General features: G+C 42.2%; 1 protein-coding gene across 1 annotated transcript in view; it reads right to left on the bottom strand.

The window, feature by feature from the left end:
* Positions 1-20,013, bottom strand: part of NXF1 (nuclear RNA export factor 1) — a 40,364-nt gene that overhangs the window by 19,477 nt on the left and 874 nt on the right. The window contains exons 2-10 of the mRNA XM_060758247.2: positions 13,933-14,146; positions 11,876-12,020; positions 8,597-8,680; positions 7,177-7,281; positions 6,907-6,987; positions 6,431-6,500; positions 5,484-5,572; positions 1,906-2,013; positions 700-809 (exon numbers count right to left, since the gene is read on the bottom strand). Of these exons, the coding sequence (XP_060614230.2) occupies positions 700-809; positions 1,906-2,013; positions 5,484-5,572; positions 6,431-6,500; positions 6,907-6,987; positions 7,177-7,281; positions 8,597-8,680; positions 11,876-12,020; positions 13,933-14,146 (1,006 nt within the window). The remainder of the gene's footprint in view (positions 1-699; positions 810-1,905; positions 2,014-5,483; positions 5,573-6,430; positions 6,501-6,906; positions 6,988-7,176; positions 7,282-8,596; positions 8,681-11,875; positions 12,021-13,932; positions 14,147-20,013) is intronic.

Genomic DNA, 20,013 nt, shown 5'->3' on the forward strand with positions numbered 1-20,013 from the left:
TGTTGTAAGCTGCTTGGGGTCCCGTGAGGGAGAAAAGTGGGATATAATTAAAGATTTATTATTATCATCATCATCATCATCATCATCATCATCATCATCATTGTTATTATTATTATTACTAAAGTAAAGGTAAAGGTTTTCCCCTGACATTAAGTCTAGTCGTGCCTGACTCTAGGGGGTGCTGCTCATCTCCATTTCTAAGCAGAAGAGCCGGCGTTGTCCGTAGACACCACCAAGGTCATGTTCCTGGTATGACTGCATGGAGCGCCACTGATCTACTCACATTTGCATGTTTTCGCACTGCTAGGTTGGCAGAAGCCGGGGCTAACAGTGGGAGCTCACCCCACTCCCTGGATTCGAACCGCCAACCTTTCAGTCAGCAAGTTCAGCAGCTCAGTGGTTTAACTCTCTGAGCCACCGGGGGAGAAAAGTGGGATATAAATAAAGATGATGATGATTATTATTATTAGCAGCAGCAGAGGCTGGATGGCCATCTGTCGGTAGTGCTTTAATTGTGTTTTCCTGTCATCTGAATGTAAGGGACTGGACTGGATGGCTCTTGTTGTCTCTTCCAACTCTATTATTCGAAGGAGCTGGCATATCTTCATGCTGTTCTGTTGTCCTCTGAATAAGACAGGGCCCAAGACAGGTGGAATGTGTCAGTCCAGTTGGCCAGGGCTGTTTTGAACTTTTGCTCACCTGATGTAGGTGGATTGGTCTCTGAAATTATCGCACAGCGGGTTGCTATCTAGCCATAGCTCTTCAAGCTTCAAGGCCTTCAATCTGTCCAGCTCACGATCTGTCTTCAACTTGAAAGGTAAAAGAGAGCAAAGTAAAACAAGGATTGGGTAAAAAGAAAATATTACAAAACAAAGAATTGATCCCAACGAGTGAAAGACGGAGGTCCTATGGCTGGGTCGACCAGGCAATGGGGATATCCAGCTGCCTACCCTGGATGGCAAGGCGCTACGCCCGTCATCATTGGTAAAGAGTCTGGGAGTCCTTTTGGACTCTGCTGACGATGGAGGCCCAGGTCTCCGCCATTAGCAGAACTGCCTTTTTTCATCTGCGGCAGGCTAGATGGCTGGGCCCCTACCTGTCCAGGGACGACCTAGCTACGGTGATCCAGGCTACGGTCATCTCAAGACTGGACTACTGTAATGCCCTCTACATTGCCTTCCTCTGTTGGTGATCCGGAAGCTCAAGTTGGTACAAAATGTAGCTGCTCGGCTTCTTGCGGGAATTCCGATGAGATGCCACATAACCCCAATCTTACTAGAGCTGCATTGGTTACCAATTGAGCACCGGATCACTTTCAAAGGGATGGTACTCACCTTTAAGGCCTTGCATGGTCTGGGGCCGATGTACCTGAGGGACCGCCTCACCCCCTACCAACCCCAGAGATCCCTCCGTTCTGAGGACCAAGATCTATTGGAAATTCCCAGTGTCAAGACCTTGCGTCTAACAGCAACGAGACGCAGAGCCTTTACAGTAGTGGCACCATCGCTCTGGAACACTCTGCCACCTGAAGTCCGTGCCTTGTGGGACTTATCAGCTTTCCGCAGGGCATGTAAGACATACCTGTTTCGACAGGCTTTTAATGTTTGATATTGCTGTTTTTAAATTGTTTTAAATTGTTTTTAAACTGTGTTAGATTTTAGCCATTCTTGTAAGCCGCTCCGAGCCCCAGGGGAGTGGTGGCATATAAGTTCAAATAATATAATATAATATAATATAATATAATATAATATAATATAATATAGTATAGTATAATATAATATAAGAAAATAAAATAAATAAAATAAAATAAAATAAAATAAAATAAAATAAAATAAAATAAAATAAAATAAAATAAAATAAAATAAAATAAAATAAAATAAAATAAAATAAAATAACAAGACTCACTTGGTTGTGGGATAAATTGAGGATCTTCAGGTTGGGAGCCTTCTGGGGCAAATCAGCCATGTCATCCAGCCGATAGAGCTTGTTCTCACTCAAGTTCAGAGAAAGGAGCTATAAAAGGTGAGGAAAACAGACGATAATTCTATTTTAATGTTTGCATATTTTTCAGTTTTAAATTGTATTGTTTTGGTTTTACTATAAGCCACTTTGAGTGTTGTATCCCAGAGCTGGAACATCACACCAGTGTAGTGAAATCAGCAAGCAATTTATTGGCTATATGTAAGCAACACAATAAAAATAATAGAAACAGTATTGACCAAAACAGTATTTTCCAAAGAGTACAGATAGTCCATGAACTTCAGGATACAAAGGTAAAAACACAAGATCCAAAGATGCAAACCTTTTGGTTCATGGGACAGGAAAAGCTTTATGATACAAGGAAAGAATTCTAGCTCAGTCTCGTCAATGCTGGAGTTTCATGATGGTCTTGCTTTCAAGTGGATTTCTAGTTTCATGTTTCAAGTTTTGCCAGGTTTCTGTTCTGGAACAAGGCAGCAAGGAACAAGGCAGCATGGAGATCCAATGCCCAGAACAGAAACCTGGCAAAACTTGAAACATGAAACTAGAAATCCACTTGAAAGCAAGACCATCATGAAACTCCAGCATTGACGAGACTGAGCTAGAATTCTTTCCTTGTATCATAAAGCTTTTCCTGTCCCATGAACCAAAAGGAAAGCATTTTGTTTTCCCTTACAACTAGAAAATGATTTCTTATCTCTCTTTTCTAGCAGACAACTGACCACTGCTGTGAGCCTCTCCCAGGAATTTGACCTTGGAAATCTACAGGAGAAACACTTCGTTCATGAGAAACTTTGCTGAGAGGCCTGAAGTTTCTCATGAATGGAGTGTTTCTCCTGTAGATTTCCAAGCCCAGAAAAACTCTCATCCCCATTGACGTCAGATACAATCAGAGGCTGAACTACAACATAGAGTCTATTTTTCAGAGAGAAAAAGCGGGGTATAAATTGTCAGAAAAAATAAGTATCTTTAATTACAAAAATATTTGTCAAGCACTGAAAAGGTTAAGTGGATGCAATGACTCAGCAAAAGTTGCAGTTCAATATAAGCAGGTGTGCCTGTAGTTTGGAGCCCTCAGTCTGTGAGAGGTCTCTGTGGGAGAAGGACATCAATATCAGTTCGAGCCCCACCTATCTTCGCGATCGCATCTCCCTCTATGAACCGGCGCAAACTTTAAGATCTTCCGGGGAGGCCCGCCTTTTGCTCCCACCACCATCGCAAGCACGGTTGGTGGGGGTGAGAGAGAGGGCTTTCTCAGCAGTGGCCCCCCACCTCTGGAACGCCCTTCCCTCCCCTCCTTTCGTAAGAGCCTGAAGACCTTGTGGTTTAAACAAACCTTTGAGAACGACTAGTTCTAGCTCTGTCCCAGATACTGTTGAAATTGGCCATATCTTTTTCTACCAATTACCCAGGTCACTTTCTTCTATTGTTGTTGTTCATTCATTCAGTCGTTTCCGACTCTTCGTGACTTCATGGACCAGGCCATGCCAGACCTCCCTGTCAGCCACCACCACCCCCAGCTCCTTCAAGGTCAGTCCAGTGACTTCAAGGATACCATCCATCCACCTTGCCCTTGGTCGGCCCCTCTTCCTTTTTCCTTCCATTTTCCCCAGCACCATTGTCTTCTCCAAGCTTTCCTTTCTTCTCATGATGTGGCCAAAGGACTTCATCTTGGCCTCTACTATCCTTCCCTCCAATGAGCAGTCAGGCTTTATTTCTTGAAGTATGGACTGGTTGGATCTTCTCGCAGTCCAAGGCACTCTCAGAACTTTCCTCCAGCACCACAGTTCAAAAGCATCTCTCTTCCTTCGCTCCGCCTTCCCTATGGTCCAGCTCTCACATCCGTAGGTGACTACGGGGAATACCATTGCTTTGACTAGGCAGATCTTTGTTGCCAGTGTGATGTCTCTACTCTTCACTATTTTATCAAGATTGGTCATTGCTCTCCTCCCAAGAAGGAAGCGTCTCCTGATTTCCTGGCTGCAGTCTGCAGTCATCTTTGCACCTAGAAATACAAACCCTGTCCCTGCCTCTCTCTATTTCCCAGTTGTCAATCATTCTTGTTGCCATAATCTTGGGTTTTTTTATGTTTAACTGCAACCCAGGTTTTGTGTTTTCTTCTTTCACCTTGATTAGAAGGCTCCTCAGCTCCTCCTCGCTTTCGGCCATCAAAGTGGTATCATAATTTCTTCTATTAGGTCCTGGAAATGTACAGCCATTGACGCTATCTAATTTCCCGGATCCTCTAATATCGCACTAGCCTGGCCCGGCTTTTTAAACTGCTTTGAACAGGCAGGATTATTTTAAATATATGTGCTATTGTGGTTTTTAATGCTTATATTGTCTTGTTAATTTTATGTTTATGCTGTTTTCTTTGTATGTATTGATTATGTTACTTGGAAACCGCATTGAGTCCCCTCAGGGAGATAGAGCGGTATATAAATAAAAATTTGTTGTTGATTAGGCCTCTTGGTTAGTTCACCTCAGTGCAAGAGAGGCCTCAGTCTGAGAGAGCCCTTAGTATGAGAGGGCCTCACTGGGAGAAAGGCCTCAGGGTGAGGTAGGCCTCAGTATTAGTAGGCTTCAGTATGAGAAGACCTGGTGTGAGAAGCTTCTGTGAGAGAAGTCCCAGGTTGAAGGCCATCGTGTGTGAAGCTCCAGTGTGATGGCTGCTGTGTACAAAAAGCTACCATGTGAAGGCTGCTGTGTGTAAAAAGCTAATATGTGAAGCTCCTGTGTAACTTCGGTGTAAGAAGAGGCCATGTGAGAGCAAAGCTGTTCATCTGCATGAGAATGAAGCCCAGCATGGAAGCAAAGAAGGAAGTGTATAGAACTTTGTTCATGTTATGGAAACCTTGATCTTGTAAATAGTGCAACTACAGTTTTACCATAAGGCAGTGGTTCTCAACCTGTGGGTCCCCAGGTGTTTTGGCCTACAATTCCCAGAAATCCTAGCGAGTTTACCAGCTATTAGGATTTCTGGGAGTTGAAGGCCAAAACATCTGGGGACCCACAGGTTGAGAACCACTGCTATAAGGAAAAGCCTCCTAAGGAAGAGATAACATTGGTCTGTGTACTTTTGTTCTTTATATCACTTTGGGCTACTGGTGCTGGGTCACGCTGTTGCTGCTGCCAAGTTACTCTGCTGTACATTTATGAGGAGGGTGTTTGTTAATAAGCCCACTCGCCCAACAAGAATAACAAGCACAATGAAATATATGTTCACGGTTTCAGTGAATGGGGTCATTCCATGCCAAGTGGTCAAACCTTCCCACCATCATGTTCTCCAATTTTGTTCAAATTGTTGCTGTAGCACCATTCAGATGTTAAACTAAGTTTCCCAAAAATTTGAAGTCTCCGACTGCAACAATTGCTGATCTAGACCCCCTTATCTGAAACAGGCCAATTTTTCATAAATGAACATTTCAGTCTGACATTTCAGAAGAGAAGCAACTCCAAGGTATTAGGTGGAGTGCAGGGAAGGAGGAAGGAAAACAGCTGACCTCAGGGATGTTATCTTGGATGATCTGCAGCACAGCTTGCATACAGCTCCTGCGATTCAATACCATGTCAATATTTTGTGCTACTAGATCTGAAAAACAAAATTGTCATATTTATTTTGCTTGTACATCCCCAGAATCCCATCACAGACAAAGATACTTTCTTCAAAGAGGAGATCAGGCCCAAAACTTTGCCACAAGAACCCAAACAACGATGGATCTGGACCAAACTGGGCATGCATACCCGATATGCCCAGTTTTGAATACTGGTGGGTTTTGAGGGAAATTGGCCTGGACATTTTGGAGTTGTAGGTACTGGGATGTATAATTCACCTGCAATCAATGAGCACTCTGAACTCCACCAAAGATGGAATTAGGCCAAACTTGGCACATAGAGCCCCCATGACCAGCAAAAAATACTAGGGGTCTTTGGGGCAAATTCACCTTGATTTGGGGGAGTTTTAGTTCACCGATACCCAGAGAGCATTGTGAACCCAAACAGCGATGAATTTGGACCAAACCTGGCACATAGACATGATATGCCACAATTTGATTACTGGAAGAGTTTGGGAGGAACTGACCTTCCTTTCTGGGAGTTGTAGTTCACTCACAATCACAGAAACAGTGACCTCCACCGATGATGGAGCTGGACCAAACTTGGCACACAGAACCTCCATTACTAACTCATCCTCCTGGAGGGATTTGAGGGGACTGACTCACCATAGTGGGAGTTGTAGTTTACCCTGCAGCCAGCCCACCAATGATGCACGTAGAGCAAAATTGCCCAACATAACAAACTTTAAGAACTGATGGAGTTTTTCAGGATTAACCTGGCATGATGTGAGTTGTAGTTCATCCACAACCTTATGCATTTTCTACAATTTAAAAATGACTTTTTCAAATAAACCAGGCATTGTTGCATACCCAAGCTAGTAGTTAATATAGCTCACCTGAATCTGCATGAATATTTTTCAGGTCCAAAGCCTGCTGGGAACCATTGTATCTTTTACTCATGCAAACCTGAAAGTCAATAAGATCATCAGAATGATGAGACAGCAAACAGAGCAGGAAAACACTCCTCTTTCCTCAGGCCAAATGAAAGGCAAGGCCTCATTTTATCCTTGAGTGCATCTACACTGTAAAATCAACACAGTTCAACACCACTTTTAAGTGCCATGGATCAATTAAGGCTCCATTGCCCCTTGACTCGGAATATAAGCCGAGAGAGGATTTTTCAGCCTCAAAAATGGGATGAAAAACCCGGCATATATCCGGGTATATACGGTAAATATACAAAGCCAAAATATAGAATAACTTCTCTCACCCATTTTTTTTAAATTGGGCATGTTTCCAGAAATGCATCCTGATCTAGCATGGCCAGCGAACGAATGTCAGAAAACAGTGCTTTCCATCACCTTCTACTCACCTTCAGTTGCTCAATCTCCTCTGGTTTCAGTTCACGTATGATAGTTATGGGTGGAAGGCATGGGTTTGCGAGTATCACCACCTGAAACAATGGACATAGTGAAGAGACCTTGCAAGTGAAACCAGCCAAGAACAGCATGCCAATCGAGCTACAGGACCCAGAAAGAGGGATAATGGGTCAGATCTAAAACTGATCACCAATGCTCCACTGTCCTGGACCAATTTTTCCATACTAATTCACCCTGTCCTTCAGGGCAAACTGTCAACAAACCTTATAGCCATCGGGTGCCACAATCTTCCGGGACACCTGCCTGAGGGCATTGGCCACAGCAACGTCCTCCACATGAAATATTACTCGATTGTTGGCATAGTGAAGCTGTGGAGAGAGATACAATCTGTCAGCAAGAAAAAGCTGGGTTTTTTTAGAAAAAGAAACTTTAACAACAATGACATCCTAGTATATGATGATATGTGCAATGAGTTGGAGAAACAGGGAACAGTAAAAACTCCATAATGAATGCAACGATGTTGGTTAAAGGGGGTCCATAAAAACAACAGAACATCTGTCCACACCAGTAGCTTCTAGCAAGCACCCTTTCAGCGCATCTTCCCCTTAGAACAGTGGTTCTCAACCTTCCTAACACTGCAATCCTTTAATACGGTTCCTCATATTGTGGTGACCCCCAACCATAGCATTCTTTTTCTTGCTACTTCATAACTGTCATTTTGCTGCCGTTATGAATCATAATGTAAATATCTGACATACAGGATGTATTTTCATTCACTAGACCAAATTTGTCACAAATACCCAATAAGCCCAAATTTGAATATTGGTGGGGTTGGGAGGGGAGTTGCAGTTGCGGTTGTAGTTCACCTACAATCAAACAGCATTCTGAACTCCACCAATAATGGAACTGAACCAAACTTGGCACACAGAACTCCCATGACCAACAGAAAATACTGGAAGGGTTTGGCAGGCATTGACCTTGAGTTTTGGAATTGTAGTTCACCTACATCCAGAGAGGACTGTGGACTCAAGCAATGATGGATCTAGATCAAATTTGGCACAGATACTCATTATGTCCAAATGTGAACACTAGTGGAGTTTGGAGAAAATAGATCTTGACATTTGGGAGTTGTAGTTGCTGGGATTTAAAGTTCACCTATAATTAAAGAGCCCCTCGAAGCCCACCAGCAATAGAATTGGGCCAATCTTCCCACACAGGACCCCCATGCCATGCTGGTAGAAGGCTCCCTCCAGCCTCGCGCACTCTCCCTCGCCCGTGCAGGCGCACCACACTGCCATGCGTCAAGCCCACCTGCTCTCTCCTCCCCCACTTGGAGTCTCCGAAACAGCCCTCCCCTTGGCTGAGAGGCTGGCCAATCACAGCGGAAGAGGGCTTTTTTGGTGGGAGGATTCACCCCGTTTCAAAAAAGGAAAAGAAGAACAGGCAGAGAGATCTTCAGTCTTCTCTGCCCAAGGGGTTCCCAAGAGCATCAGAAATATATGTTTTCAGATTGTCTTTGGTGACCCCTCTGAAACCCCTTCATGACCCCCCAAGAGGTCCCAACCCCCAGTTTGAGAAATGCTGGACTAGAGCAATCAGTGTGGTTTCAAGGCAACAAAATTAGGAATCATTGCACAAAGCAAGGGAATATCTGGGAAAAAGGACACTCATGCCTGATCTTACCTCTACAGGATTGAAAGGGACACTGCATAAATTCTGAATTGCACTAATCAGCCATGTCTTTTCATATTTTCTTCCATAGGGAATCTGAGAAGAAAAAACAGAACAGCTGATGAAGAGACACAACATACAAACTATCTACAGACCCACTAAGAAAATGCAACAACTGCTATGTTGATAAAAGGACAAGAAGGACTCTGCAGAAGTCCACAGTACGCCATGCTGCTACGGACTCCTAACACAGCAGCATTGCCCAGACATGGATCAAGGAACATGAAAGGTACTGCAGACTAAGTTAGGCATAGCAGAGCACCTGATGAACTAACCTGGACACAGCATATTATTTGAGAACATAGAAATGCTGGACCACTCTAATAACTATCATATCAGACTACACAGAGAAGCCACTGAAATCCACAAGCATGTGGACAATTTCAACAGGAAAAAAACATGAAAATGACCAAATATATATTTTTAAAAATCAGGACAGTAAATAAAGAGCAACACTCAGAAAACAGGGAAATTCTAGACAGGAAACTATCAGGGTGAGCTAACACCTCCCAACAAAGGATTCCCCAGTCAGGAAGCAGCCAGGCTTTGAAGCTGCAGGGCCATTCAGTGCTAATCAAGGCAGTCAATGGCAACATTCACACTTGCCTCCAACAAACAAGAGTTCTTTCTCCCACCCTGGACATTATTCTACAGATATATAAATCCCACTTTCCTAGTTTCCAACAGACCTCGCAACACCTGAGGATGCCTGCTATAGATGTGGGCGAAACGTTAGGAGAGAATGCTTCTGGACAGCCTTGAAAGCTCACAACAACCCAAAAACAGAATAGCCTGTTAAGGCTGGCGCATCTACATCAGCAAAAATGGAACGTTTTAAAAAAGCAGTTTATGGCTCTTCACCCACTGGCAGCATACTAAAAAAAGTACGTCCTGACGTTTCGCCCAAGGAAGGGAAGAAAAGCGGAAGGGTCCAACCTTAAACCAGGGATAGTCAAAGCAAAATCAGGGAACATATATCTCCCCAATCCTTAATCTTTCAAATTTATAATACCCCAAAAAGAAGTCAACAGGGCAAAAGGAACAAAGAGAACATCACTGCAAGGTCACATTGTTCCACTGAGCTTTGTTTAAAAAGTCCTACTGCCATTCTGCCAGACTTCATTGTCCAGGAAGCACATGACCCTTTTGTTAGAACAGCTGCACCAGCTCCTGTTTTGTTTCTGAGCCCAAATCAAAGGTGACTGCAATAACCTATAAAGCCCATAAGGCTTTACCAAAGGAACCAAAGGAAAGTGTTTTTCCTATTGCACTTTGCCCTAGTTTCCAGGAATTCCATAGATGTTCTTTCCTCAGTTAGCTAAAAAGTATGCCATATTTGGCAGCAATTCATGGGGGGAATTTTGCAAGGATGGAACTGTCTTCTCTAAGGAGACTCATTTCTTATTTTTTTCTTATTTTAATATTATTAATATCCCACTTTTTCCCCTCTAAAAAAAGAGACTCAAAGCGGATCACAATAAACCCAATTTAAAACCTAAAAATATACAAACATTAAAACAGAATTAAATATGTCATATTATTATTATTGCCATATATACTCAAGTATAAGCCGAGTTTTCCAGCACCTTTTTTAGGCTGAAAAAGCCCCCCTCGGCTTATACTCGAGTCAAAGTTATTTATTATTTTACTCTGTTATTATTATTACATTTATTAATTTACTTTATTGTTGTTGCAGGTATATTATTTTGTTCTATTATTACCCTGCTATGCAACCCTGCTATATGCCTGTGAAACATGGACTGTCTACAGACGTCACATGCAACTCCTAGAACGATTCCATCAGGGCTGCCTCTGGAACATCCTGCAAAACTCTTGGGAAGACAAGCGGACAAATGTCAGCATGCTAGAAGAAGCAAAGACCACCAGCGATGGTCCTCCACCATCAACTCCACTGGACCGGCCATGCTGTCCAAATGCCCGACCACCATCCCCCAAAGTAGTTGCTCTATTCCAAAATCAAGAACAGAAAACGGAATGTTGGTGGGCAGGAAAATAGATTTAAAGATGGGCTCAAAGCCAACCTTAAGAACTCTGGCATAGACACTGAGAACTGGGAAGCCCTGGCCCTTGAGTGCTCCAGCTGGAAGTCAGCTATGACCAGCAGTGATGTAGAATCTGAAGAGGCACAAATGGGGGGGCGAAAGAGAGAAATGTGCCAAGAGGAAGGCGCGTCAAGCCAACTCCGACCGGGACTGCCTTCCACCTGGATACCGATGCCCTCACTGCGGGAGAAGATGCAGATCAAGAATAGGACTCCACAGTCACCTACGGACGCACCACCAGGACACTGATCTTGGAGGACCATCATCCTCAGACAATGAGGGGTCGCCTAAGTATTACATTTACATTATTTTTTCCTATTATTATTTTTACATTTATTGTTTTTCTCTATTTATTGTTATTATTACATTAATCATTTTACTGTTATTATTATTTCTTCAACATGTATTATTGTACTCTATTATTATTACATTTACATTATTTTACTCTATTATTGATTTTATTACATTTATTATTTTTCTCTATTTATTATTGTTACATTTATTATTTTATTTTCTAATGTGTCCAAATTATGAATTAATGCACATGTAAGAGATAATTTCAATGACTGTCAGCCATCCTGTTAGAGAACAATTACACCATTTCAACCCATATTTTTGGTCCTTGGGGAAATCAGATTTCTTTACACAGCCCCCCTCCCCTCCGCCCCTGGGTCATTTATTATTTCTTTGTATTTATTATTTTTATTATTTTATTTATTTATTTACCCTATTTATGCCCCACCTTTCTTATTTATTATTACATTTATTATTTTACTTTATTATTGTTATTATTACATTTATTATTTTACTCTATTATTATGTTTATTATTATACTGTAATTACTATTATTATTACATTTCCATTATTTTACTCAATACATGTGTTTTTTGTGGTAAAATTAGGTGTCTTGGCTTATATTCAAGTTGCCTTGTATTCAAGTATATACGGGTATTATGTTTTAGCATCTTTTACAATATATTTTTACTGTATGGTGATTTTTTAAAAGAATGACTCATCTTGATTATTTTAATGCAATAGCTTTATGTCTGATTTTATCTGCTTGTATTTTATTGTATTGTTCTTTATTGTTTTTTAATGCATTTTACTGTAATCTTTATCACCATCTATCATTAATTCCATTTTCGTATTCTTCCAACCTGTGACTCACCGTGACCTTAAACCAGGCCTTCTTGCCAGCAGGACCCCTAGGAACACTCCGGTCTGCAACATTCAGATTCCGTCTCACAGTGAGATTAATGTTGCTTAGATTTCCCCGCTCCCGATCTCGCATTGGACGCTGACCATAAGGATTGCTGAAGAATAGAAAAATGATATAGAACATGGTACATAGAACACTGAATTCCAAGATTCAAAACCCAAGAGTCTGCTCATTGAATAAGCTTGGATAGAACATGGTATTCTCCTTCACAAAATAGTTGCGTGGACAAAACAAAAAGAAAAGTATGGCAGGAAGAGGCCAAGCTTTGAAGCTGCAAGGCTATTCAATGCTAATCAAGGTGATCAATTGCAACATATAGACTTGCCTCCAACAGACAGAGTTCTTTCTCCCACCTTCAAAAAGGAACCTATTTATAAAGCTTTGGGACATAGGATTCCCTACGTCTGGTGATGGATGTAACCCAAACTATGTGGATTCCTCCTTGCACCAAACCAGAGGATGTTCAGTGATACATATATCAGCATGGATTCAAAAGTCCCACAGTACAGTATTTTTGCATGTTCAGTTTCCACAACCTTTGCAGGTTTATGATCCCACCAGTTCTTTACTACTGGCAGGTGGTACTTATGACATAAATTCCAATGAATCCTTTGGGCCACAGAGTTGTGCCTCTGTTTGCAGTCTGTCCGTGCGATGTTCTTGCAGCAGCTGAGGATATGATCAATGGTTTCATCAGCTTCCTTGCACAGTCTGCATTGTGGGTTATCAGTTGATTTTTCGATCCTGGCCTTAATCGCATTTGTTCTGATTGCTTGCTCCTGGGCTGCAAGAATCAGGCTTTCTGTCTCCTTCTTCAGGGTTCCATTCGTATTATTATTATTATTGACACAAAAACACAGTATGTCACAGCGAATGAGATCTATATGCTGGATTTCGTATCAAAAAATCACAAGTCGAACACTTCCCAAGTTCTAGGACTGTGTGATGTATTTTCGAATGATGCGCGCGGATCCAAGTAAGGTGGCCTTTTGCAGTTGACAGATCGTGATTTGTTTATTATTGTTTCCAAATGCTGGCTGAGATCTTTTGGCACGGCACCCAGTGTGCCAATGACCACTGGGACCACCTGTACTGGTTTATGCCATAGCCTTTGCAATTTGATTTTGAGGTCCTGATAACGGCTGAGTTTTTCCTGTTGTTTTTCCTCAATGCAAGCTGTCAACTGGTATAGCAACATAACCCAAACTTCGTTCTTTTCCACAGTCGTGATGTCTGGGTGTATTGTGTTCCAAAACATTTGTCAGTCTGGATTCAAAAGTCCCACAGTATTTTTGCATGTTCATTTTCCCACCAATTCTTTACTGTTGGTAGGTGGTACTTGTGACAAAAGTTCCAGTAAATCATTTGGGCCACAGAGTTGTGTCTTTGTTTGTTTGTTGTTGTTATTTAGTTTATATTTATTTCGACAGGCTTTCGATCTTTTATATGTTGTTTTAAATTGTGTCAGATTCGAGTTTGTTTCTTGTAAGCCGCTCCGAGCCCTAGGGGAGTGGCGGCATATAAGTTTGAATAATAAATAAATAAATAAATAAAACTTAGGCTGGACCTAATCCAGTTTCTCCATCCGGTTTGTCTGCTTTGAACTGGATTATATGAGTCGCAATGTAGATGGGGCCTTGGAGACAGGTTTCTGTTGCTCACCCTCAGTTTTTGAAAGGAAGCATACAAAAATAAACTAAATGTAAATAAAGGTTTAGGCTGTATAGCATTCCCATTTTCATACCTGACTGCCATTTTCATGTAGGAATCAGAATGCTAGTGAATCATTATCAAGTTTTTAACGATAATAATAATTTTTATTTATATCCCGCTGTTCATCCTCATGGTGACCCAAAGCGTCTTACAATGTATTAAACTCATGTATACAACAATACGAATACATCCATAATAAGTGTAAAACATCATAAAATAACAATTTGAAACAACAATAATATATATTCACACTTTTGTATATCTTCTTATAGTTAATAGAAGGGTTTACTCACTAGCGGGATCGCAGCATATCATGTGCATCGCTCATGAGAACATCCCCATCTTCCTCCTCCAGCCGATTCCGAGGGCTGGAAGCTGCATTGTTCCAATTTCGCTGGTGATGGTTAACTTCGCTGTACATTTTTCCTCGGAAGGGCCCCCGGCCTTTTCTCCTCCGCCCAGGAAAGTTTCTGCCACCGCCTCCTCCACCCACACGATCGTCATGTTCTACATAAGGATAGCAATCCCAACAATCAGTAGGCTGTCAACAAGCAGTTTGCTCATATAAAAGCTCTCGGACAACGCAACCAAACAAATAAACATGCCTGACACATCTAGAATCTGAGGTAACAAGCCTCTGTATGTCAGCTGCTAGAGAATGTGAGCAGACAGATGTTGTGGCTTTCAAATTCTGCAGTGGCACCTGGTAGATCAGGCACGAGCAAACTTTCTAACTTGGGGGCTGCATGGCAGGCCAGAGTGAGGTGGGGGGCCGAGAGGGGGGTTCTTCCCAAGCCCCCTCCCTACTCTTTCCTTCCCTTCCTCTTCTCTTTCTAAGGCAGAAAGTGAAGGAAAGATAGGAAACATTTGGAACCCAAAAGGGTTAGCCTTCGTCAGGATGAGATCATGGATGGGAGAGAGAAAAATCTATCAATTAGACATGTATTGCCTACTCCTGATATACAGTATAATCCTAGAGCTGGAATAGACATCCAGTCCAACCCCTTGCCATGCAGGAAGGAACAATCAAAGCACTCCCAACAGACAGCCTGTGCAGAAAAGCCTCCAGAGAAGGAGACTCCATCACAATCCCAGGCAGCCTATGCCACTCTCCAACAGCTCTTACTTTCAGGAAGTTCTTCCTAATCTCTTCAGTTGAACCTTTTCCCCTGCCATTGGAACCCACTGCTCCCTTGTGCCCTGGTCCCTAGAGGAATGAAAAGTCAGATTTTCCCCTCCCTCTTTCTCAATGGGACACCCTTTTAAATCTTGAAACATGGTTCTCCTTTTCCCTCTTTACCTTCTCTTCTCCCAGCTAAACATGTCCCAGGAGGAAGGAAAAAAAGGGAGGGAGGGAGGGAAGGAAGGAAAGAGAGAGGGGGAAGGAAAGATGGAAAGAAGGAAAACCAAAAGGGAAGGAAGAAGGAAGGAAGGAAGGAGAAAGAGAGAGAGAGAAGGAAAGAGGAAAGGAAGGTAGAAAAAAGGGAGAGGGAAGGAGAGAGGAAAGAGGGAAGGAAAGACAAAAGGGAAAAAAGGAAGGAGAAAGAGAGAGAGGGAAGGAGGGAGGAAAGAGGGAAGGAGGGAAGGATGAAAGGGCAGAAGGGAAGGGAAGTGGGAGGGAAGTAGAAAGAGGGAGGAAAGGAAGGGATGGAGGGAAGGAGGAAGTAAAGAGAGAAGGAAGGATAGCATGGTGAGAGAAAAGAGGGTCTGAGAAAAGAACTCAAAGGGCTGCATCTGGCCCGTGGGTCTGGGTTTGCCCATACTTATGATAGATCATTCCCTCCATACAAATGACCCAAGAGCCCTTCTAATCTGGCTCTAAATCCCAAGATCTGATCCCAGGTTTTCTACTTTAAATTGGATTATGAGTCGCCGCAGGGTTCCGTCCTGGGCCCGGTCCTGTTCAACATCTTTATTAATGACTTAGATGAAGGGCTAGAAGGCATGATCATCAAGTTTGCAGACGACACCAAATTGGGAGGGATAGCCAATAGTCCAGAGGACAGGAGCAGAATTCAAAACGATCTTGACAGATTAGAGAGATGGGCCAAAACTAACAAAATGAAGTTCAACAGTGACAAATGCAAGATACTCCACTTTGGCAGAAAAAATGAAATGCAAAGATACAGAATGGGGGACAATGCCTGGCTCGAGAGCAGTACGTGTGAAAAAGATCTTGGAGTCCTCGTGGACAACAAGTTAAACATGAGCCAACAATGTGATGTGGCGGCAAAAAAAGCCAATGGGATTTTGGCCTGCATCAATAGGAGCATAGTGTCTAGATCTAAGGAAGTAATGCTACCCCTCTATTCTGCTTTGGTTAGACCACATCTGGAATATTGTGTCCAATTCTGGGCACCACAATTCAAGAGAGATATTGACAAGCTGGAATGTGTCCAGAGGAGGGCGACTAAAATGATCAAGGGTCTGGAGAACAAGCCCTATGAGGAGCGGCTTAGGGAACTGGGCATGTTTAGCCTGAAGAAGAGAAGGCTGGGAGGAGATATGATAGCCATGTATAAATATGTGAGAGGAAGCCACAGGGAGGAGGGAGCAAGCTTGTTTTCTGCTTCCTTGGAGACTAGGACGCGGAACAATGGCTTCAAACTACAAGAGAGGAGATTCCATCTGAACATTAGGAAGAACTTTCTGACTGTGAGAGCCGTTCAGTAGTGGAACTCTCTGCCCCGGAGTGTGGTGGAGGTTCCTTCTTTGGAAGCTTTTAAGCAGAGGCTGGATGGCCATTTGACAGGGGTGATTTGAATGCAATATTCCTGCTTCTTGGCAGGGGGTTGGACTGGATGGCCCATGAGGTCTCTTCCAACTCTTTGATTCTATGATTCTATGATTCCCCATTACCAGATAATCTGGGATAAACAGAAAACCTGGGATCTAATTGTTTTAATTACTGTTTATATATGTTTTATTTTTATCTTATTGTTGTGCTGGCATCGAATTGTGCCTGTTGTAAGCCGCCCTGAGTCCCCCCTTGGGGGTTGAGAAGGGCGGGGTAGAAGTGCGAGAAATAATAAATAATAATAATAAATCTGATTCTGGGATAAAGGGCCTATCTGGAAGGGCCCCTTGGTAACCTACAGATTGTCCTTTGCAACTAACTCTTCCTCTTAAAAGATGAAACTGGACACCATCATTATTCTCATTTTACACAAGACATTTAAAACATTTGATTACACATTAACTATCATATCTGCATATCTGTGCCCTTCCATAAACTGTCAATCCCAGGATTCAATAGAATGTCCTAACACCCAGAAGATGATTTGGCTTTTTAATTTTGTATTTCATGTGTAAAACAATTGTTTGAATCTCGAATCCAGTTTGGCACAACAGCTCAAACCACTAGTAGCAGAGTGATTGACCTTTGTGTTTTCAGGCTGGGAATTATAAACACCCTTCCATAAACTGCCAATCCCAGCATTCAACAGAAAGCCCTAATAGTCAAAAGATGCTTTGGCTTTTCTTATGTCATGATAATTTGAATGTCAAATCTAGTTTGGCACAACAGTAAAAAGCAATATGCAATTATCAAAATAAGACAACAGTAGAAATATTTTGTCGATTCTAAGATCCCCCCCTCCTGCCCAGTATAAACGTCTCTAATATCTATGTCTAGGAATTGGAGAGATCCATGTTTAAATATCTAAAGGCAGTCACACTGAGGAAGGAGCAAGTTTGTTTTCTGTCTCTCTGGAGACTAGGATACAATGGAGCCATGGATTCAAATGGCAAGAAAAGAGATTCAACCTAAACATTAGGAAGAACTTCCTGATGGTTGGCAGTGGAATATACTGCCTAGGAGTCTCCTTCTTTGGAGGTCTTTAAGCAGAAGCTGGATGGCAATCTGTTGGGAAGTCTTTGATTGTGTGTTCATGCCTAGCAGAAGGGGGTTGTACTGCATGGCCCTGGGGGTCTCTTCCAATTCTAGGATTCAATAATAATAATTTATAATAATCACAATGATTGGATAGCCTTGGGGTCTCTTCAAACCCTGGGATTTTGTAATAATAATTGATAATAATAATGAGATGATGATGGAATGTCTTTTCTCTGGAAGTTTCTAAGAAGATGCTAGACCACCATCTGTGAGGATGTGTATTCTTGTCTAGCAGAAGGGGGTTGGACTAGATGGCCCTTGGGTCTCTTCCAACTAGGATTCAATAATAATAATAATAATAATAATAATAATAATAATAAATAACAATCATGATGATGCTGGGTGGTCTCTTCCAACCGTTGGATTCTACAACAGTAATAGGTAATAATCATGATGATGAAGGAAGGTTTCTAATAAGGTTTCTGGAGGTTTCTAATAAGATGCTAGGTGGCCATCTGTTGGGATGTCTTTGATTGTGTGTTCTTTTCTAGCAGAAGGGGGTTGGATGAGATGGCACTGGGAGTCTCTTCCAACTAGGATTCAATAATAATGATGATGATGATGGTAATGATGATGGATGGCTCGGGGGGTCTCTTCCAACTCTAGGATTCAATAATAATAATAATAATAATAATAATAATAATATAGTAATCATGATGATGGGCTGGATGGCCCTGGGGATCTCTTCCAATTCCAGGATTCAATAATAATAATAATAATAATAATAATAATAATAATAATAGATAAACCAGAGCTCACATCAGGCACAACAAAGCATTGCATGGACAGTTCCTTAACAGAATTGAAGGAAAAGTTGACAGGGAGAAAACTTGGTTATGGCTCACGAATGGAACACTGAAGGAGACAGAAGGCCTGATTCTTGCAACCCAGGAGCAAGCCATCAGAATAAAAGCCATTAAAGCCAGGACTGAAACATCAGCGGATGACCCAAAATGCAGACTGTGCAAGAAAACAGATGAAACCATGGACCATCTCCTCAGGTGTTTCAAGAAAATCGCACAGACGGACTACAAACAAAGACACAACTCTGTGGCCCAGATGATTCAATGGAACTTATGTCACAAGTACCACATATTTATGATCCTTTGTGGGATCATAAACCCGCAAAGGTCGTGGAAAATGAACATGCAAAAATACTGTGGGACTTTCAAATCCAGACTGACAAAGTTTTGGGACACAATACACCAGACATCACGATTGTGGAAAAGAAAAAGGTCTGGATTATTGATGTCGCCATACCAGTGACAGCTGTATTGAGTAAAAACAATAGGAAAAACTCAGCTGCTATCAAGACCTCAAAATCGAGCTGCAAAGGCTCTGGCATAAACCAGTACAGGTGGTCCCAGTGGTCATTGGTGTACTGGATGCCATGCCAAAAGATCTCAGCCGGCATTTGGAAACAATACACATTGACAAAATCACAATCTGTCAACTGCAAAAGGCCACCTGACTTGGATCTGCGCGCATCTTCCAAAAATACATTACACAGTCCTAGACGCTTGGGAAGGGTTCAACTTGTGATTTTTTTATACGAAATCCAGCATATGGATCTTGTTTGCTGTGACATACTGTGCTTTTGTGTCAGTAAAATTATAGTAGTTAATAATAATCATGATGATGGACTGGATGATGATGATTATTATTATTATTATTAAACTTTATTTGTACCCCGCTAGCATCTCCCGAAGGACTCGATGCGGCTTACAAAGGCCAAGGCCTCAAACAACAACAACAGACAATAACAATACAATGCAAGCAAATTAAAAACATAAGCAATAACAAAAACAAAACATTACACTATTACGCAATAAAACCAGGGCCGGGCCAATGAAGGGTACAGGTTAAAAAGTGCTGGGTGTAAGAGGTGATATGTTGGGATTCTGGGCAAGTGCAATGTGCAGAGAGTCTTAAGCTCTAATAGCCCTGGGGGTCTCTTCCAACTCTAGGATTCAACAACAACAACAGCAACAGCTGGTGTTGACCTTTAAAGCCCTAAACGGTTCCGGCCAAAGCTACCTATCCGACCGCATCTCGGCCTATGAACCCACCAGGACTTTGAGATCTTCCGGGGAGGCCCTGCTCTCGGTCCCGCCAGCATCACAAGCACGGCTGGCGGGGACGAGAGATAGGGCCTTCTCGGTGGTGGCTCCCCGGCTGTGGAACGCCCTTCCCACAATTAGATTAGCACCATCTCTAATGGCATTCCGCAAAAAATTAAAGACCTGGTTGTTTGTGCAGGCGTTCGAATAATTAGTGCAATGACTGGCAATGACATAGGAATGGAACAATGGATGACGAATCTGGAACATGTTTTTGATGACGAGACGACAGTGAATGGGTATTGTAGTAACTGTTTATTAATTGTGTAATGTGTTAGGTTGTTAACTGTTTTTATACTGTAGCACTGAATTTTTGCTGTTTGTATTTGTTGTGTAAGTCGCCTTTGGGCTGAGAACAG

This window comes from Anolis sagrei, chromosome 12, assembly GCF_037176765.1.
Source record: "Anolis sagrei isolate rAnoSag1 chromosome 12, rAnoSag1.mat, whole genome shotgun sequence".
Lineage (NCBI taxonomy): Eukaryota > Metazoa > Chordata > Lepidosauria > Squamata > Dactyloidae > Anolis > Anolis sagrei.